General features: G+C 44.3%; 1 protein-coding gene across 4 annotated transcripts in view; it reads right to left on the reverse strand.

Moving 5' to 3' along the window:
* LOC119965066 (dihydropyrimidinase-related protein 3-like) overlaps nt 1-22,422 on the reverse strand; it is a 241,227-nt gene that overhangs the window by 95,917 nt on the left and 122,888 nt on the right. For all 4 annotated transcript variants that reach the window (XM_038795321.1, XM_038795319.1, XM_038795318.1 and 1 more), the window contains exons 4-6: nt 7,142-7,306; nt 1,647-1,708; nt 72-152 (exon numbers count right to left, since the gene is read on the reverse strand). In XM_038795321.1, the coding sequence (XP_038651249.1) occupies nt 72-152; nt 1,647-1,708; nt 7,142-7,306 (308 nt within the window). The remainder of the gene's footprint in view (nt 1-71; nt 153-1,646; nt 1,709-7,141; nt 7,307-22,422) is intronic.

The following is a 22,422-nucleotide window of genomic DNA, read 5'->3' on the forward strand; positions in this document are numbered from 1 at the left end:
AGCTACAGGGCTGCAGTGGTCAATGATGATACTTTCACTAGAATTTCAGCCCAAAATCTCAAGGCTCTGACCTGGGCAATGATGTCTCCATTCTCTGCGTGGACTTGTATTATTCCTCCAAGGTCTCCTACGTACTTGCAAATGTCATAAAGCTGCAGAGCAAGTAGAAAAACATAATGAAGGGTTTACGTCAGGTTTAGCAATTGATTTGATGTTTCTTTAGATAAACACCTCCCCATTTGGAAACGCCAGCTAATGCCCACATGAGCAGCTCACGACATTCTGGGAACCAATGGGGGAATTAAACAGATTTTGCATTGTCCTTGCATCTCTACTCCATGGTCTTTCCTTCCTCAATGTTAAGCACTATATGTCAGGGTGTGGGCACAACATTAATTAAACCCAAATGAAAGACCACCCCTTTGCCCTTGGGTCAACTATTCCTCTGTAATTTTCTGACCTCTTCCTTGTTTAATAATACAATTGTTTCATCCTCCAGGACTGGTCGCTCGGTCTTTTGCCTCTCCTGTACATGTCAATGCTCATGCCATACCTATGGTTTAATGGGTAACGATGACTAAATAAATGCCAAGAGGCATCTGCCACAATGCGCAGTGGCTCCAGGAAGCCTGTCATTGGGCCTTGTCTGGGTTAGACACCCCCAACACAGTTGTTCTCACTCACTGCAAAATGTGCCGCTTTGCACAACAGGTGGCATCCTCTCAGGCCTTGCTCTCAATTTTCCTTGTATCTGTCATCCAATTTCCATGACAGCATGGGGAGGCTGGCAACAGAAATATGCTGGCTATTGTTTTTTGCCAAAATACCTCAAATTCTGAACAAAAGTTCCAAATTTGTGAGAAATGTTTGATGTTCCTGTATGCAGTTACCACCCTGGATTAGCTCATCTGCTCCAATGTAAATGCAAATAATTACAGAGTTAAAACCAGGTGCTGGGTTAACAGTTCAGCAATTTTAAAATGCTGTTCGAAATCAAACCATTGCATTCAACAAACACCACAATCACATGAAATGCTAGCACTCCTGATGCTTTGTTAAATTCTCCATTTTGTGCACAGTATTATAATCTGCCAATGGGCATGCGTAGCTTTGTAGCAGTACACAGCTGGCCTGATGAAGCTGTGCCCAAGCCATCATTGGTCACATCTTCATGTCTGTAAAGCTGCAGGGTTTCGAATGGGAGTTTGTGGAATGAAGCCCTCAGAATGGAATATACGCCTGGTAGTTCCGGAGCCTGCTGGCTAGTTACAGAACACACTGGTAAAAGATTTGGCAGCATCTTACCAGGGATGGAAGGATTTAAAGAAAAGTTGAAGTCGTTTTTAATCAGCAGTTCAGAATTAACTTGGCACCCATGCATTTTCATAATAGCTAGCCCAGATGGGTTACAGCATCCATCCTTGTTGAAGCTTTCAAAATCCCACGTGGATTTCTCTCGATAGCTTCCAAAACCCTGTCCCCTCAGGATAATCACAGATATGAAGAATTGGAACATTCTAGAATCGCAGGTTAGCACCAAACGCATTCTTAAAAGTTACCATGTGAATATTGTGCTACTGTGGCAGATGTGCACACAACTGAAGCCAAAGAAGAAGAATACAGCTTTCATTTTTGAAAATTTTTACCTCCGCATTCGACATCTGATATAAATCTTTATAAGCCATGTAGACAAGGAAGGAGTTCACACCTGTCAGTGATAAAACACAAATACAACTCAAAATATATAGTAAAATAGAATTAAAAGTACGTTACCCAGATTAAGAAAGGGAGAAAATATTATTTTTGAAGTAAACTGCACTCCACAACACCAATAATAAAACGCGCTAAGGAGAATTAAGAAACTGGCTACCAGTAAACTTCTTACTTTACTATTTTACCAAAAAATAGTTCTGTATATTGTTTAAAAATCAATTAAAACTGGTTTACTCACAAGTGGTGAATTGACACGCGATTAATGAGTAAAAGTGTTTATTTTAATTAAATGTAACCAATAGACTACTCTTAAATATAATCAAAGAATGCCGTAAATCATGGTGTACAACTTGTGCCACCCTTCCCCCTTCCTTCCCCCCCCCACCAACACCACCACCCTTTTCAGCGAAGATATGTTATAATCAAATATAGTCAGCCACAATTATTCATCCCACAAATGCATGTTTTACTCACTGGTGTCTTGTGACTGAGTGTAAGGGAACCAGCAGGCAATATGGGCTGGAGCTATCAAGGTGTGGGAGGGTTTAAGACACCCCCGCACTTTTTTTCTGGTGCCGATGACATATCAAAATGGCAACCAACCGCACCCATGTTGGCGGCTCACTTTTACACGAAGCATATAAGTTGGCCACCATTTTCCGAGGGAATTTGTGAAGGTTTCAATCATCCACTTCTATGCCAACATCTACGATATTTTTTCAAAACCATTAAAAAAACAAATTGCCTTAAAAATGTATCTAATTTTCATGCAACAAATGAAAGAACAATTGTTAGGTGACTTAAAGCTCCCATTTTGCTGAGGTACAGTGGAGCCATATGCTAGAGGTTTTCTTTTCAAACCCATTACATAAATAAGTAATATTTCCTATTTCCATTTACACACAACATGCTCAGCATTACTTATAAATCTCTTTTGAATGAATAATTCATGGTGGGCTTATTAGGCTTTAAATGTTACCATCTGTGGTCAGCTTTTAGAATAATCAGCATCCAAAAACCTTATCACATAATTCATAGCACGTTCATCAAAAGGAGAGGCAACTAAGAATGTAAATGTATAAGGCACCCCTTTGGGGTTAGGTACTTGGCAACCAATGGGTGGGTGTGTGGAGGATGGGCCATTCCTGGGGGTAGGATTGTTCATCTGGTGGGGAGTGGGGGGTTAGAGGAGCTGGTGGCCGCAGGCCTCAAGCAGAGTTTGGAGGCCTGAAATGAGTTGGGGGGAAAATTGGAGAGGGGAGGGGAGCCTTGGGAAGGAGAGAGAAAACAATAAGCAAGGAGGCAAACGTGAGACAAGGTGATGGGAAAGGTGGCAGAAACAGGAAGGCCGAGATGAGGGGACTGATGCCTCGTGGGGGAGATTGGAAAAGTTAAGAGGTGGGGGTGCTCAAGCAGGCATGCTGGATCCAGCAGGTAAATGAAAGGAGATTCACCTTCTGAATCCAATTGCAGAATTTTGCTTTTATTCTTATTTTTAATCGTCCTTATCTGACTTTAGCTGCCAGGTTCCCAGAGGCTTGGAAATCCTGGTCCTCCGCAGTTAAATTTCAAATATTTAAATTGCCCTTGTCCTGCATTAAAGTTGAGGTGGATGGGTTAGAAACTTTGGTTCAGGATTGGTTTTTCACTCTTTAACTTGCCACCCAAACCAAACCAGTAAGATCATTGCATCATAAGAAATAGGAGCAGGCCCCTCAAGCCTGTTCCACCTTTCAATAAGATCACAGCTGATAGGAATGGAGCAATAACTCCACTTTATGTCTGCCTCCCATATTCCTTGAATCCCTGTGGATCAAAAATCGAACTCAGCCTTGGATATATTTAATGACCCAACTTTTACTGTTCTCTTGGGAAGAGAATTCCAAAGCCTAACGACCCTCAGAGCAGAAATGTTTCCTCATCTCTGTCGTAAATGGGAGACCCATTGTTTTTAAAGCCATATCCTCTAGCTCTAGTTTCGTCCACAAGGGGGAACATCCTCTCAGCATCTACCATCAAGCCCCCTCAAAATCATAAATGTTTAAATAAGATCACCCTCATTCTTCTAAACTCCAATATGTGTCGGCTCAACCTGCTCAACCTTTCATTCCAGGAATGAGCCTAGTGAACCTTCTCTGAACCGTTTCCAAAGCAAGTCCTCCTCAAACGAGGAGACCAAAATTGTGCGCAGTACTCTACCTGTTATCTCACCAATGCCTATACTGTTGTAGCAAGAGTAGACTATTTTTATTTTCCATCCCCCTTGCAAGGAAGGCCAGTATTCCCCATGCTTTCCTGATTATTCGCTGTACCTGCATGCAAACTATTTTGTGATTTAAGCCACCTGTTATTTTAGGCTAAAATCCCTTCCTTGTTTCTCATGCAGCTCCAATTTGAGATATCCTCGAGTACATATGTCAACTTTGTAAGGATGCCAAGTCCTCCATTTTAACCGCAAGCTCATTGCTGTGTATGTTCTCCCGCTGGGGCCTGTAGAACAATGACTCCTTATGTGAAACAGGAAAGAGCAGCCCGTCGATTCAATCTACTGTCAGTGAGCCTCTAGGGCATTTGCAATATATGCAATAGTAATCCACTGTTTCGGGGCCTGTAGAATCCGCATTATACAACATTGGAGGCCATTCCGTCCATCATTTCAGTGCCTGCTCTCTGAAAGAACTATCTAATTAGTCCCATACCCTTGTTCTCACCCCACTCTCCCCGCACAGCCTTGCAAAATGTCCAATTCCTGTTTGAAAGTTCTTTCAGAGTCTGGTTCCAGCACCCATTCAAGTAGTACATCCCAAATCGTAACAACTCCCCCATTAATAGATTTTCCTCGTCTTTCGTCTGGGGTTTTTTGCCGATCATCTTAAATTTGTGTCCTTTAGGTGCCGACCCGTCAGCCAATAGTATTGGTTTCACCGGAGCTACGTCAGAGCTCATACGTTGAAAAGTTCTTGGGAAATTTTAGGAGGGGAAAGTAGGGAAAGGAAGGGTGTGCCAGATTGGCACTAAGCCACAGCAACAATATGTTGGAGGTATAGTCAGGCCACCAAATGGAGCTGCTTTAAACACAAGCCTGGAACTGGCAAGTCCAGTTATCACTCGCCATAGGAACACTGTATAGTTCAGCCCGAAGAAAAAACTCCCATATGGTCAATCAACTACTAAAAGCACTGACATATTACACTATGTATTAATGGTCTGTCTAGGGTTCAATGCTCGGTGTTTGCTGAGCTTGTTCAGGATGCTGCAGCATCCTTGGCCTACTCCATAGTGGGATCAAGATCAATCAGTTAACTTGCTGTTCAGTGACTTTCCCTCAAAGATAGCGAGAGAGATTCTCTCAGGTCCCCACAGATTGTTTCTCGGGGGCGGGAGGCAGCCTGCCATGGTCAGTGGCAGGATCTTCTGACCCTGCCACTGTCAATGGGGTTTCCCCATTGAATCCACCCCACGCCACCGGGAAACATCTGGATAGAAATTGTCCCATTGGGCAGATGCGGCATGGGTTCATGAAAGGCAGGTCATATTTGATTAATTTAGTGGAATTGAAAAGAACAAAGAACAAAGAAAAGTACAGCACAGGAACAGGCCCTTCGGCCCTCCAAGCCTGTGCCGACCATGCTGCCTAGCTAAACTAAAATCTTTTACACTTCCGGGTTCTGTATCCCTCTATTTCCATCCTATTCATGTAAAGAACAAATTCTTTGAAGCCATTACCAGCACAGTGGACCAGTGGATGTGGTGTATCTAGATTTCCAGAAGTTATTTGACAAGGTGCCGCATGAAAGGCTGCTGCATAAGATAAAGATGCATGGCATTACAGGTAATGTAGTAGCATGGATAGAGGATTGGTTAACTGTCAGAAAGCAAAGAGTGGGGATAAATGGGTGTTTTTCTGGTTGGTGATCAGTGGCTAGTGGTGTGCCTCAGGGATCAGTGTTGGGTCTGCAATTATTTCTAATTTACATAGATGATCTGGAGTTGGGGACCAAGTGTAATGTGTCAACGTTCGCAGCTGACACTAAGATGAGTGGCAGAGCAGACTGTGCCAAAAGCACTGAAAGTCTGCAGAGGGATAAAGAAAGTGAGTGGGCAAGGGTCTGGCAGATGGAGTTCAATGTTGATAAATGTGAGATCATCCATTATTTAAAATGGTAAAAAATTACAGCATGCTGCTGTGCAGAGGGACCTGGGTGTCCTTGTGTAGGAGTCTCAAAAAGTTGGTTCACAGGTGCAACAAATAATTAAGGAGGCAAATGGAATTTTGTCCTTCGTTGATAGAGGGATGGAGGTTAAAAGTAGGGAGGTCATGTTGCAGCTGTATAGGGTGCTGGTGAGGCCACACATGGAGTTATGTGTAGTTTATATCTCCTTACTTGAGACAGGATGTACTGGTACTGGAGAGGGTGCAGTGGAGATTCACTAGTTTGATTCCAGAGTTGAGAGGATTAGTTTATGAGACGAGACTAAGTAGATTGGGACTAAACTCATTGGAATTTAGAAGAATGAAGGGGGTTCTTATAGAAACATAAAAAATTATGAAGGGAATAGATAAGATAGAAGCAGGATGGTTGTAAAACTAGAACTAGGAGGCATAGCCTCAAAAAAAAGAGAGCAGATTTAGGATTGAGTTGAGGAGGAACTTCTTCACCCAAAAGTATCGTGAATCTGTGGAATTCCCTGCCCAGTGAAGCAGTTGAGGCTACCTAATTAAATGTTTTTAAGGGAAAGGTAGATAGATTTTTGAACAGTAAAGGAATAAAAGGTTACGGTAAGCGAGCTGGCAAGTGGAGCTGAGTCCACAAAAAGATCAGCCCTGATCTGATTGAATGGCGGAGCAGGCTCAAGGGGCCAGATGGCCCACTCCTGCTCCTATTTCTTATGTTTTTATGAAACCCTAAATGAGGGTGTGCTGTCAGTGGGACTGGAAAATCATGCCAGCGTGAACAGCTGACAGATCTCACCATAGAGAGCGTGAGCGCTGGAAAAGAAGAGCAAGAGAGGGAGAAAAAGAGAGGCGGCAGGGACAAAAAGCGGGAGAAACAAAATAGATAGAATCAGAAACACAGAAAAACAAATCAGGTACACAGAAAAACAATAGTTTAAAGAACAAGAAAGAGAGAGAAACTGAAAAAATAGAGACTGATAGATAAGGTTTGGGAGATCATGAGGAACAGACATAATGGAAAGAGGAAATAAAGTTTCCTTGAGGAAGTGAGTTGATTGCTGCAGATAGGAAAGGTTAAACAGAAACAAAAGAGAAAGCAAATCAGAGGCTATACTAACATGTGAGCGGCTAACAATTCTCCAATTGGTATAACTGGTGCTATAAATTGAAGGTTTAATGGAAGTTATTCCTAGTGAGTGTTATGTGTGAACTTAATGCAGAAAGACCTGTTCCATAAGGTGTTAAACAGACCTTTATCTTTGACAAGTGTCTGGATTTCTTCTTTCACACCCTCATTCCAGTCAGTGATGTCCACGTGCAGTGCGTAATCGCAGCATGATTTGCTGTCTGCCCACTCCCGCCATTTCTCATAGGCACCGATGACACTGCTTTCAGGCTCGGATACCACGTGGTCAACTGTGAAAAGAGGAAAGGAAACATTGTGACAGCGTGCGTAACCTTCAAATAACTTCAACCAAAGGCCGCAGAAATCCACATTCTCACCTTTAGGCTGCTTCAGAGCCTCATAGCGGAGATCTCTGTGCTCCTGTAATTTTGGCCTCCGGAGCATCTCCATCTTTAGTTGCCCTACCATTAGTGGCCTTGGCCCCAATCTCTCAGAATTCCCTCCCTAAACACCTCTAACTCACTTTCCTCTTTTAGGGACTCCTTGTAACCTCTCTCTTTTGGTCGGCTAACCCCGCATCTACTTACGGGCTCAGTTTCACACTTCATTCTATATAATGTTCCTGGTAAGCACCTTGGTATGTTCCATTATGTCAAATGCACTATCTAAAAGTTGTTGCTTATATTTTCCATGATGTCGATACCTCCATCCTGACAAAATGCTTTGTGTTTATTTGTGTTTATAATGTACATGGAACTTGCCCCTTCGGTGTTCAGTTCTGTAGTGCCATTTCGTAACAAAATGGTTACGAAAAGCTTGGATTTCCAGAATAATCAACAGGCAGGAACCATTGCTCACTCAGCCAAGATGGTTTATCCTCTTTTGAAGAGGTTATTTTAACACGGTCAATGTTTTTCTAACCAAATCCTCAATTACAACTTTGCCACCCCAACCAGCTGGTAAGATCTGTGGAGACCATTGACTGGTGAATGCTTGTGGGTTGCCAGTTGTTCGTGAATGGGTGGTGCCAGCAGTTTGCAGACATTCACTTCATCATTGCTCCATTACCTCCCTATTTCACTTTGCCTAGCTGTCAATCATAGACTTTTTCATAAAATTTACAGTGCAGAAGGAGGCCATTCAGCCCATCAAGTCTGCAACAGCCCTTGGAAAGAGCACACTACTTAAGCCCATGCCTCCACCCCATCCCCATAATCCAGTATCCCCACCCAACCCTTTGGACACCAAGGGGAAATTTAGCATGGTCAATCCAATTAGCCTGCACATCTTTGGGCTGTGGGAGGAAACCAGAGCACCCGGAGGAAACTCACGCATACAAGGGGAGAAAGTGCAAACTCCACACAGACAGTCACCCGAGGCCAGAATTGACACTGGGACCCTGAAGCTGTGAGGCAGCAGTACTAACCACTGTGACACCTTGCTGCCCAATCATTCAGTAATGGCTCATGTCTTGGTCTATCCCTCAGAGGTAACAGAGTGAAGAGCAGGTCAAGAAAGTTGATCTTAATATCCTTTTCCTTATCGCTGCTGGAACACTCAATTGTAGCAAATGATCAGCACACTGCTGCTGCTCATATCACAAAATAATCTGATCATAAACCTGGAGCACTCTCTTCTGGAGATGTAGTTGCCTGTTGAGTTATGGTCTCACATTATCTCCGACCTTGCTACATTTCAACCTAACAGTTGTAGAGTATAATCATTAATAGTATTGGCAGACTATTAGACCACAAGGTCTCATTAACAACAAGACAAATCATAATAGAATTACAGTAGCATTATACTAGAGGTTACTTGGCCTATGCTTCCTGTGCTGGTTCTTTGAAAGTGCCATCAAATGAGTCACTTTTCTACTGCCCACTCTTTCCCCATCATCCTCCAGCTTTTACTCCTTTTCAAGTAGATATCCAATCCTCTTCTGACCCAACTGCCATCCTTGTCCATGATACACCTCTGCATCACACTGGCTAGATGCTTTACACAATGATTCACTGGGACCTCTCAAGGGGCATTCCTGGGTCTTTGAGCATTTTCAACCGAGATTGAGCTCAGCATATTTGTTGTGGCGTTCTGCACATTCGGCAATGGACTGTTTCTCAGGCTAGTCACATGGGCCAATCAACTCTTTTACTCAATGCTGAGCAGCCTCTGATTTGACTCTGTTCCGTCTCCCAGTTTAACCTTTCCCATCTGCACTGATCAAAACCACTTCCTCAATGCTGCATTTCCTCTTTGTTCCACGCATGGTTCTCATTGTCTCTGCCTTTGCGTGCTTCAATCTTTTTCTTTCAGTCTCTCTCTCTCCCTCTTTCTACTTTTCACTGGTGTGACTTTTCTATGCGTCGTCCAGAATAACCAGTCAAAGTGTTTCAGTCATGCTGCTGTATCTTCCTTCTGTACCTGCTGAAATACTGAGACTTTCTCCTTCCATTTTTGCTGCAATCGAGATGGAATAGCAACCTGCAAAAGGATTTGTGAAATGGCGTTTCCCTGGTCCATCATTGAAAAGCAACCAAAGTCCTTTTATTTAAAATTTAGAGTACCCAATTAATTTTTTTCCAATTAAGGGGCAATTTATTGTGGCCAATCCACCTACCCTGCACCTTTGGGTTGTGGGGGCGAAACTCACCCAAACATGGGGAGAATGTGCAAATTCCACACGGACAGTGACCCAGAGCCGGGATCGAACCTGGACCTGCAGTGCTAACCACTGCACCCCCGTGCTGCCCATGGCAACCAAAGTCCATTCTGAGTAAATCTCAAATACAGAAGAAATTATTTTTTTAAAAATCCATCAACTTTCTTGTGAAGAAACTGCGAGTTAACAAAGAGACCCCAACCATGCCTGGGCTGGGTTCAAAGCCAGGCACCAGATGTTGAAAGGTTAATGTTCTAACCCACTGCACAAACCAATTCCCCATGCAAATACCTCAAGAGACCCTGGGGGTGGATGGGGAGAGCCAGGGGAGGGGGGATTTCAAAACCACACAACAAAATGAAAAGAAAGAATAGGAAACCCTGGGGAGTCTTTGCAATTAGTGAGAATCCACTTTCAAACTATTCCTCAAAAAGTTCTGTTTGTGCTACCTATCAAGGAGGCGAGTGTTTCAGTTTTCAGCTTCAATTTATCTGGAGAGCTTGAAGATTCTGCAGAACAAGTGAAGGCTAACAAGCGAAAGACACACAAATGCTCAGATCGGAATCTGGGCTGCATTTCATTTTTTAATTCTCTAGTGTAAATACATCTTGTCCAAAAAGTATCAGTAGCGCCCCCAGCACCTCCCCCCACCCCCAACCCCAGGTGCCTCCCTCCCCCTAGTCCAGCATCCCCTCCCCGCAACCGCCACTCTCCCGCACCATCTCTCCCAACTCAGAACATGTCTCCTCAATTAAGTAACAAAGTACTTTCACAGCAGACTCGAAGCAAGCTTCCCTTTTGATTTATATATATTTTCTCCACTGGCACAGGGAACAAGGAATCATTATATTGAGCTACACCACTTTTCAGAAACTAGAAGGCAAGGAGAGAAGGGGAATAAAAAACAACACCAGGCACGCTGGCCTAGAGATTCTTAAAATCCCCAATGTGCTTTTACGAATCTGTTTAAAGACTTAAAACAGCAAAAATAATATTTCTGTAGTAAGCCTAATGATTCTGATGTCAGTCAAAAGGTCAACAAACAAGCTGACGACTTTAAATCTGCCAAACTCCAGAAATATGGAAGATTTAATACCTAGGAGCTGAGGCGCCATTTATCATCACCATGGGGACCTGGTGAAATCTATATCTGAAATGTTTGGTTGTATACCATGAGACGTCCCAAATTTCCATGTTTCTGTTGCTATGTGTGTATTTGTTTTAGCTAACATCGTTGCTATGGTGCTTTTATTTTTGTTGTTACTCAACATGACTAATACTATCCAGAGTTCAAGAAGGTAGCCATTTCTCTTGGGGTGAATTGAAATCTTTATGAAGAAAAACTCCTTATAAACATGCTGGGGACTCCTGGAAGTCGGTCACATTTGGATTTGAATAAATATTCCGGCAGTTATTGTTCTGTAGTTGTTCCTGAGGAAGAGGGTGCACTGCACAAGTGTAAACGTCTCACAGGGTTATGGTCACTGAGCTTTCCTATTCCTCCTGCAGCACCATTTGCTTTCTTGGGTACATTTATGGCCCCAATTTCTTAAGTATTCAACGGCATTAACAATTGTGGATCTACACAGTAGAGTTCACGACATCTTCTGTACTTTCCCTGGGGTTTTGCCACATGACCTCTGCCAAAACCCTCCCAACATATCGACACCTCCACCATTCAAAACAGACCCAAGTGCAACTTTTCCAGCTTGACATTAGATTTCTCGGGAAATCTAGAGGAGTCCAGAGGCTGCAGAACCTCTCCTTCACATTCTGAAACTACAGTGTGGTTTAGGAGAGAGGAATCACAATGCAAGCCCCAATTTTCAGTTACAACATCTTCAGGTCCCTCGCTGCGAAACTCAATTATGCAATTGTGTCATGCACGTAAGGACAGACATGAGGAGCAACAGCAGCTGGAGAAGTCATAATGAGTCAATTATATTTTCTCCAAGGCTAATGTCCCAGTTCACTCTTTGTCAGGTGAAACGTAAAAAAACAAATATGGGCAGCCCTGGGTGCGAAGATTTCCCTGAAGGAAAGAGCACCAAAAGAGTCAATTAATTGGATAGAAATTAAGCACAGGCAATGGTGTTCACAGGATTCAAACAGGAAAGTAAGGTAGACAGCCATGGTAACTAGTTAGTGCTTACCCAAAGGGCCCATGAATAAAATGTCAACACTAATCCAATCACAGCGTTGGTTAACTCTGAAGCTGACACTATTTCCAATAACTCAAATTTTGATAGCTTCAGAGTGGAATAGAAAAAGACAGCCATGTCGACCATTTTATATTTGCTGAAAATGTCATTCTCTTAAATTAGATTAGTTTCCCCGAGTTAAAAGGCACCAACTTCTTATTCCAACTGATGAATATCCATCCCAAAAGAACTTTGACCGCTACTGAATAGGCAAAATAATCCTTGAACTCTTTTTAAAATGTCAGAGGCAACCATTTTAGTTTACACTGACTTGATTCAATTTTGAAACAAACATCAGATACAACATAAACCAGGGCCGGGATTCTCCGAAAATGGGGTTATGTCCCCACGCCCGCCGGAAAACGGATGCGAAACACTCCAGACTTTTTTCAAAACGTCCGAGTGATTCTCCGACTTCAAGAGGGATAGCAGAGCCCTGGCATATGCTGCGTAGCTCCTGCTGTCGATACGGGGTGCTCACTTCCTGCCGCAGGTCCGCGCAAGCGCGCGGCGACCTTTTTCACACCGGCAGAGCCACACAGGAAGAAGATAGGCCCCACCCCCGGATCGCACGCACCCGCCGATCGGTACTCCCCGATTGCGGGCCTGTCCGTCGTGGAGCCCCCCCCTCCCCCCGCCCGGAATCTTATCCCCCTGCCCAGGACAGGACAGCCACCGCGAGTCCGAGCTCCTGCCGGGTGAAACCATATGGGAACCACGGAGGCGGAACTCGGCCGGTCGACAGCGAAGAATCGCCGCGGGGTCCTCTTTCAACAGCCCCCAACCAGCGCCGCATTGACCACGCGCATGCGACTGGTGCTGATTCTCCAGTGACTGGAGAATCGCGTCCCGGCATCGGAGCCGATCGTGGGACTGAGACCCCATTCTCCACCCCCACGCTGAGCGTGATTTTGGCACTGAGGCTCGGAGAATCCTGGCCCAGGTTTCCCATACTTGAGCCATGGTTTTTGGCCCGAGCTCGGATGTACAGAGTTAGGAGAACTCCCAGCTCAGCCAACCCGCCTTTTAGAAATGGCCACCCGAAATTGGGACTTTGTTCCGGGGGGTGGGCTGAATTGGACATTGGGCTCATCGCCCCCTAATGCATGCAGATGCAGCCAAGTGCAGTGTTGAGCAATACAGAAGACCTGCCTCTGTGCTCCAGAAACTGTGCTCAATTATGTTTAAAGGAGGAAAATAAACAAGTCTTATGCCAACTTAGTGCCAACCCATGCTGCAACTCACCACCATGTGCCCTTCCCTTCTCCATGCCGAATGCCTGGGGGTCAATTTTCCAGTCACCTCCTCTGCGGATGTCACCACGTGCAGGACAGAAAGTTTAGTAGGCCATTTAATGTTCATTGACCTTGGACAGGAATGTCAAATCTCTGGGCGGGTATGACCAGAAAACCCCGCCCCTAATATCCTTTGACAGTACTTTTGCCTGTTTCTTGGAAGCTTGACAGTTCTTTGACAACTCTTTGGCAGCACTGACAGCTCTCTTAAGGCTTAACAGTCTCAACGGGTTTCTACATTTTTACACACAATCATGTTTACTTATAAAGAAAAAAAACCATAGGGTGTCTTACATTTCTCAAAGGTGTCCCAGGACCACATCCAAAGGACTAACTTAGCTCTCCAAAGGGGTACCCTGGCTATCTAAATGAATCCAAGTTCTGACACTTTCTTACCTGGTCTAATCTACACATTCTGGGTTTCATGCTCCTGGCCTGCCCAAATCCGACTGCAGTGGAGGCAGCTGGTGATTTAACTGGCCGGCTGCCTCCGTGAGCCATGCATGTGCTCCACTAACCCCCGAAACAGGACATAATAATAATAATCTTTATTGTCACAAGTAGGCTTACATTAACACTGCTATGAAGTTACTGTGAAAAGCCCCTAGTCACCACACTCTAACGCCTGTTTGGGTGCACAGAGGGAGAACCCAATGTCCAATTCACCTAACAGCACATCATTCGTGACTTGAGGGAGGCACTCGGAGGAAACCCACGCAGACACAGAGAGAACGTACAGACTGCACACATAGAGTGACCCAAGCCGGGAATCGAGCATGGGGCCCTGCGGCTGTGAAGCAACAGTGCTCCCCACTGTGCAACCGTGCATGCCATGTTTGGGGGCGACAAGCTCTCTATTATGGCAAAAATATGGGTCCTATTGTCATAGAAGAAACCTGATTCCACCCAGCCCAGTGCCAAGCCTTGATTCTCATACAGCCTTTGTTAGCAGTCTCTATTCCCTGTAACAATCATTCAACCTATTCTGCGCTCAAGACATGATGAATTCTTTACATAGCTTACAATTCAAAGTTACAACAACCTTGCTGCTTTAAGTAATATTGACCCTGTTTTCTTACCTTATCTCTTACATGATTGATACTATTGATATCCTCACCAAGTCATTTATTTCATAGCTCTACTAACTTATAGCTCAGAAATATACAAATCTGGATCCCGCCCAGTGAGTTTCAGATCTTGTTAGATCTCACGAGGCGTCCCGAACATTGTAAATCCCACGAAATGAAAAAATGAAATGAAAATCGCTTGTTGTCACAAGTGGGCTTCAAATGAAGTTACTGTGAAAAGTCGCCACATTCCGGCGCCTGTTTGGGGAGGCTGGTACGGGAATTGAACTGTGCTGCTGGCCTGCCTTAAGAGCCAGCTATTTAGCCCTGTGCTAAACCAGCCCCAGAAGGCTAAGCCCGAGAGGCTGATCATGAGATTTACCATCCTCGCTGCGTCACCAAGTCGGGCACGACGATGCCTTTCAATCGCGCCCATAACGTCTTTGACATTATTGAAGTTCCGAAAGCTCCTCACGGAAGAACCAAACAATGAACCAAAGCAGCTCATATTAGGCCAGGTGATTAAAAGCTCGGTTATTAAAGCCAAAAGTATTTTTTTGTAAGCAACATCTTAAAAGGAAGAAAGTGAAGTGTGAAGCAGAAAAGACAGCAGATGAAATTCCAGAGCTCATGGCTTAGACAACTGAAGACGTAGACACCAATGGTGCAGTAAGTGAAATGAGGGATGTGCAAGATGCCAGAACTGGATTCCTAGTCCAGTGTCTATTTATTGAATATTGTCCCAAGCCACCAAGTGTCATTTAGTTTTTACGAAACGCAGAATTGAAATTCTAGCTTTGACTCAAAACGTTAGCTCCCTTTTCTCTCCACAGATGCTGTCAGACCTGCTGTGTTTGTCCAGTATTTTCTGTTTTTATTTCAAATTCCAGCATCCGCAGTAATTTGCTTTATTTTGAAATCCTGATAGCCGTTTTGAGCATGAGTAGATCAACCCCCACTGGAGAGGAATCAGCATGAGGAGGCCCGTTGACATAATGAATGTGGTTAAGTATTTCAGGAATGTTCAATAGACTATCACAGAACTACCAATGTAAATGACAAAGATGGTGATCAACAACTTCATATGTTGAGCTTATTTTCTTGAGAAACTATCCTGTTATTGAAGCAAATCACTACCCAACTCTGCACAAGTTAAGAGGTCAAGAATGCGGTCCACAGACACAAGGGCAGGCAATGATTGGGAGCATCACATTCCTTCATCAACAAACATTTAGAAAACGCTACTAATTTTGTCTTCTTAACGTACACTTTGCTTTGCACAGGATTTTTTTTCCTTTGGCAATCTCAAAGCTGTACTCACAAATCAATCTTTAAGCGCTCTCAGATGTTCGCCTTCAGGAAATAAAGTGGAAAACCGTCTCTCTCAGGGGCCATAAGTTTCCAACATTCAAGGAAATGGGACTGAAAGTGGATAACGCTTTGCACATGAATGGAAGTCATTTTTGTCCTGTCACAATTCCCGAAGGACTGGACAGGGAATTTTGAGAAATATTAATTTACTTACATTTTGCTGCTTCCGTCTCTTTTTCTGTCTTGCATCTCCATTGTTCTCAAAAATAATACACATCACGATCCCTCCTTCCACATCACTCACTACTGTCGATCCATATAATTATGCTCTTGTGAAATCAAGACCCCCATTTCAAGTGGACGCTTGATCCAAAAGAAGAGCAGCAAAGCTCTTCCCGGTATCCTGGCCAACATTTTCATCCCTCAACCAACAGATAATAAACTGGCCATCATCACGTTGTATTTGCAGGACCTCGTACACAAGATTAGCTGCCACCTTTCCCACATTAACAGTGGAGACATTTCAAAAGTACTTCATTGGCTATAAGGCGCTTTGGGACGTCCTGGGGTTGTGCAATTGTGCTATTTAAATCCAAGTTCCGTTTCCTCCTTCTTTCTCTTGCCGGGTCACGTTCCTTTCCTGACATATGTACACCCCTCCTTTAGGTCATCAACATGATGTGGGAGGAAGCCAGGGCACCCACAGATTAGCAGCAAAATGATGGTGAGGTTGCCTTAAACGCGACATTGCTCTCCTCCTGACATCCTCCTTAAGCTTAATCCTCATGCACCACTGGAAATCAGCAGCTGTTTTATTGCTGGCTTGCCGCAGAGGTAGTAAAACTCTGCCCTTTGGCTTCCCGAAGCACAGCCCATCAGAAAGCTTTTCCCACTGACTGTTCATGATACAAGGACGACACCATGGGATTAGCTCTGACATCTGCGGCCTCTGGACTCTACCCAGGCCAAGGTACACGTCTATTTTGGAAAAGCCACTCTCCTGTAATTTGTCCAGTTTAACAGTATTGCCGGGATGTGCAGACTCTTGACCAACTTCTACTGTCGACTGAGACATGTAGAAGAGGAAGCGAGAAGTGCATTTGAATCTTTGCCCATTTAGTACTTTGAACAGTAGGAATGTGCTCATTACAAAATACATTCTTACACACTTCACTTTATCAGGGATGTGATGTTGGAAGATTCAACTTGCACGTTCCAGCTTTAGGAATCTAAATCTGGCCTGATTCGATTTTTGCAGCTTGGTTCTGAAAGTCGCATGTCACAAATTGCCACAGTTGTTAAATGACAGGCATGACATTTTTAGCATATTTGTGGCACATTGCTGAAGGTCACAGGTCACCATGTATAATAAATCTGACCAAAACATGACAAAGTTTTCAGTGGCTATCATATAAATGGCCAAAAGCAATCAAGTCAGATGACTGAATAAAGTAAATCACCATTTGGATGACAAATTAAAAAGCATGGATTTATATTCTGCCTTTCCCAACTTCAGTAAGTTCAAACTACATCACAGTCATTTAAGAATGTCTGAAGTGCAGCGAATGGGTTGAGTAGGCAACTGCAGCCGCCGACTTATTGCTCAGGTCACCAGAACAGAAGTGAGATACATGACCACATAATCTGTCTTTGGAATAAACGCTGCCACAAACAGGAGAACTCAGGATTATAGCACTGGATCTTTTACACCCACCTGAAAGAAGCACAAGTGTCACCATATGGCCAAGAAGAACCACCCCAACCCCCTACCTGCCTACCCCAGGCACCAACAGAGGGCACAAGAGACGGGAATCTCCGTTCCCCCAGCCACGTATTTTCCAGCGGCATGGCGTTCACTGGCGACATGATTCTCTCTTCCCGCCATTTGTCAAGAGGATTTCCCATTGAAGCCACCCCACGCTGCCAGGAAATCCACAGGCAAAGGTGCGCTGCCAGCAGGAAAAGAGAATCCCAACTGCCGGAGAATTCCGGCCCAGGTTAAGCAATCGACAAAGTGATAGTTTTCAACTTCCCTACTGATATTTTTGGGTGACTGCCAAGTATTTACCATCATCTCAATGACTGGATGTGCTTTGATCTATGCTTGGTACCACACTCACTCCCTATTCCCCCTCACTCTGATATCAAAACTTTCCTAGACCAGACCTGCAAAACGTAATGCGAAACACAAAAGAATTGCAATCCTGTGTTTCACCTCAATACCGAGACACAGTGAAGGTAAGCACGGGGCTTGAAGCTAACTAAGACCGATGAGAGGAAAGCCTCCCGTCTCCCTCGATGACTGCGAGATGGATTTAGCTCATTTTAACATGGTTCCTGGTGAACACTGAGCCAGCTACTGCACCAACAGTTTGAAACTTGGCATGAAAAGCACTATAGTTTGGCAATCATCCCTCCACGTGACCATAGTGACTGCTGGTGCGGGAACTCCAAATGTCACAGGTACAGTAGGAAGCCCTGTTCGGAGGTCAAGTATGAAGGATCATTGTTCGGTTACCAAACAAGGAGTTTACTCGGCAGCAAATATGCACTTGTATTCAACATTGGAGTGCTTGATGGTGACACTGAGTAGCTAAAGTCCTCACTTCAAGCAACATGAAAGTCCACCCAAAGTTTATATATTATATATATTTATAAAAAAAAGATATGTAGCCCTTGATCTTTAGAAGTTGATGTAGTGACTTGGACTTCAAAATACTTAAGATCAGATTTTGCTCAATTTGGAACACTCCCACGTTTCAGTCAGATTGTCATGGTTCAAACCCTTATGGCAATATGAAAAGAACAGAGACTTCTTCTGTCGCCCTGGTCAATGTTCCTTTTCTGAATAAACTACCCAAAAGCTGCTCATGGGATTCTGCTATGTGCGTATTGACTGATGCATCTGCCTGCATTACAGACACTACAGTCCACTTAATTCACTGCATTCCTTCTGATGTTGCTAAGAGATGTAGCAAATGCTGCATTTCTTTCAAAAAAAAAGGATCTGAGGAACTATCTTCCACATATATAACTAAATGAAACCCAAATTTAACCCAATTGATTATAACTCCCTTATTTCTATTTAACTTGAAATATGGTGTCACTTTTCCGTGTCCTTCTATCCATTTTAAAAACATAAACAACTTCTGGGGGAAAAGTGCCTTGACTTAAAAACAATCCTAAAATATATATTCCAGGCAACTGGAGTCTAAAGAATTGTCATGCTCACACATAGTTGCAGCAGGTTACTGTGTGGTACACAAAAATGACAACTCGAGGAGCTCAATTGTCTACTCCTCCTCGTAGTTCCCATGTAATGTAACTCTCAAAAGAAGAAGAAATTGATCTGTGGCCACTAACAAACCAATCCCCAAATGATCAGAGCCACAGAGTGCTAAGGGACCTTTGTACATCTCCTATTCTGGAATGTCGTAGGTCTAATTTTTATCACTTCACCATTGGCAGCAGCTTTGTAGCAGCCCCAAGTACTGAACTTCCCTCCTAAATGTCTCCACCTCACGCTCAGTCTTTAAGACGCTCCTCAAAACCTACCTGGCTAATTTAATGGTCTGTCCAATTATCTCTATGCCACCCGGCCCCAAATTCTGTCTCATAATGATCCTGTGAAGAGTCCTGGGATATTCTGGCACATGAATGACACTATACAAATGCAAGTTGTTGTTGTTACACATAGTTGGCCCGTGGGTGACAATACAAGCAGCCTGTCGGATTGTAGATTACATTTGGATGGTGATTATTTGTAGAGGACATAACGCTAATTCACTCATCCATCAATTACTATCCAAACAAAAAAAGCACTCCAAATATTTCAACCATACCCAAAGTAAAAGTTGGCAGTAAATACATTTCTGTGTGGACCAACAAATAGCAGACAATTCAAATCCTGAGCAATTACTAAGGGATTTTATGCAACAGAAAAGAACAAAATGTGATTTTTTTTTTGCTTTGGATATATGCTCTGCAAAGGTAAGTAAAGAAGAAATTAACCTGCACTTATGTATGGGTCTTTCATCATCTCAGGATTAGTTGAAAGCACCTCACAGCCAACAGATTATTTTTTGAAATGTCAGCACTGTGTAATGTAGGGGAAATTATTTATAGTCTTTGTGCTTTGGCGTTTGAAAAAACAGTTAGACCTTTCCCTTGGCTTCATCAGTGATGGCACAAACTTCACTCATCATGGCCCCATTTCCAGGGAAAGTAGTTTAATTTGAATTCCTTATTGGGTTAATTAGCAAGAGAATCAAAAGGAGTGGTTTAAATGTGGAGTGTGCTACCATAGGGAGCATTTGCGACCAGTAGCATAGATCAGTTAACGGATAAATTGCATAAGTGCATGAGGGAGAAAGGAATAGAAAGACAGGTTGATAAACATATCAAGTAGGGTAGGAGGAGGCGGAAGTGAAGCATAAACACCAACATAGACCAAATGGCCTGTTTGCACAGTAATTCAACAGTCTTCTGGATCTTTACCTCTCTTTTTTTAAATCACCCATCATGAGCTCCGAAAATATTACTTTGGCTTAACAGCACTTTCTTAAAAATACATTTGGACTCTTTTTATAATATATTAAAGATGAGATGTAAATACAAGCTGTTTTTGTTGCAATCCTTTTTGACGAAGCTACATCTCTCCTATCTTCAAAATCACTTTTCAAAATTTGCCTCTAGCTCAGGGTTGCATCATTTCCCTCCTAACTTCTCCCCAGCTCTGCTCCAGTGAGAGTCGGGGAGATAAAAGAGCACGAGAAAGAGCGAGACTGAGAGTGAATCAGGGAGGATAAAAGAGTGAGAAAGAGTGAGAGGGAGAATGGAGCCAGGAGGATAAAATAGTGAGAAAGAGTGAGAGGGAGAATGGAGCCGGGAGGATAAAAGAGTGTGAGAAAGCGACACTAAGAGCAGAACCAGATGGATAAATGAGCGTGCAATAAAGCGTTGATTGCGAGCAGAGCCGACGAGATAAACAGCGCAAGAAAGAGAAAGATTGGGAGCAGAGTGCTAGCTTCGAATCTGGAGCTTTTGAGATGATGTGAGGGAGAACGTGTAAACTCAAAACAGACAGTGATCCAAGGTCAGAACGGAACCTGGGTCCCTGTCACTGTGAGGCAGCAGTGCTAACCACTGTGCCACCATCCTGCCCCTGGACTGGTTAGGGAGGGTTTAAATTAAAATGACAAAAGTATGGGAACTTATGAAAAGAACAAAGAACAATACAGCACAGGAACAGACCCTTTGGTCCTCCAAGCCTGCGCCGACCATGGTACTTACCTGAACTAAAACCGAAAGAAACTCAGACTTACAAGGAGAGGAGAGGGAAATACACACAAGAACAAAGACAGAACTGTGAATAAGACAAGTGAAAGGCAGAGAAATCAAGTGATAGAATCATACCGATCACAGTGAAAAATAATGGGAACGAGACAACGAATGTTAAAAAGACAAGGGGCGAGATTCTCCGCAAATGCGGAGAATCGTAAAGGCTGCCATGGGACAGGCCGTGACCCACGGCAGCCTTCACGGCCACTTCCGGGGCCGATTCTCCCACCCCGGGCGGGGCTAGGAGCGCGGCCCCGTGCGTCACGGCGGCGTGGCCTTGACGACGGTCGTCACGGCTGCACGTCAAGCGTCACGCCGGCTGACGCGGCCGATGATGTCAGCCACGCATGCGCAGGTTGGACAACGCCAACCCGCACATGCGCAGTTGGCGTCTTTTCCCTCAGCCGCCCCGCAAGACGTGGCGGCTTGATCTTGCTGGGTCGCGGAGGGAAAAGAGTGCGTCCGTTACGGATGCACGGCCCCCTTGGCACAGCCGTGGTACTGCCGTGCCAATCGGGCCCCCAGGTGCTCCAAACGGGCATCTGGCGCCTGTTTCATGACGGCAACGAGCAGGTGTGTTTGCTGCCGTGTTGAAACGGGCGTGAAGGCCCAGCCACTCGGTCCCGGAGAATCACCGCTCGCCGTGGCGTGGGTCGGGGGGGGGGGGGGGGGGGGGGGGGGGGGGGGGGGAATAGCGGGAGGGCGTGAAAAATGTCGGGAGGCCCTCCCGCTATTCTCCCACCCGGTGTGGGGGCGGAGAATCGCGCCCAAGCTTTAAGTCTCTGTGCCTTAAGGCCCAGGGAATTCGCGATAAAGTAGATAAATTAATCATACACATAGATGGAAACGGATAATGTATATTCAGGATAGACTCCACACAGTCAGTGACCCAAGCTGGGAATTGAACCTGGGAACCTGGCGCTGTGAAGCAACTGTGCTAACCACTGTGCTACCATGCCACCCCAGGAAAAGACGGTTGGGTTACATTGCTGGTTAAAGAAGAAATTAATGCAATAATGAGGAAGGATATTAGCTCCGACGATGTGGAATCTGCATGGGTCGAGCTGAGAAACACCACGTTTCTCAGGCTAGGGTCCTGAATCTAAATAAAGAAACTACAATGGTGTGAGGCTCAAGTTGTCTATGATGGTTTGGGAACTTTACTTAAAGGGATGACAGTGGATAGACAATGAAAAACATTTAAAGAGCGCATGGGTGAACTGCAACAATTGTTTATTTATGTCTGGTCCAAAAAGAAAGGGTAAAGAGGCCAAACCTTGGCTTACAAAGGATATTAGAGTTAGTATTAGATCCAAGGATGAGGCATACAAATTGGCCAGAAAGAAAAAACAGCAGGCTTCAGGATTGGGAGTAGTTTGGAATTCATCAAAAGGAGGGCAAATGGATTGATTAAGAAGGGGAAAGTAGAGTATGAGAATAAGCTTGCTGGGAACATAAAGACTGGAGCCAGGATTCTCCCCTACCTGGCAGGGCAGGGGGTGCCAGCGTGTTGGAGTGGCGCGAATCACTCCG

The sequence above is a fragment of the Scyliorhinus canicula genome, chromosome 4 (assembly GCF_902713615.1).
Source record: "Scyliorhinus canicula chromosome 4, sScyCan1.1, whole genome shotgun sequence".
Taxonomy (NCBI): domain Eukaryota; kingdom Metazoa; phylum Chordata; class Chondrichthyes; order Carcharhiniformes; family Scyliorhinidae; genus Scyliorhinus; species Scyliorhinus canicula.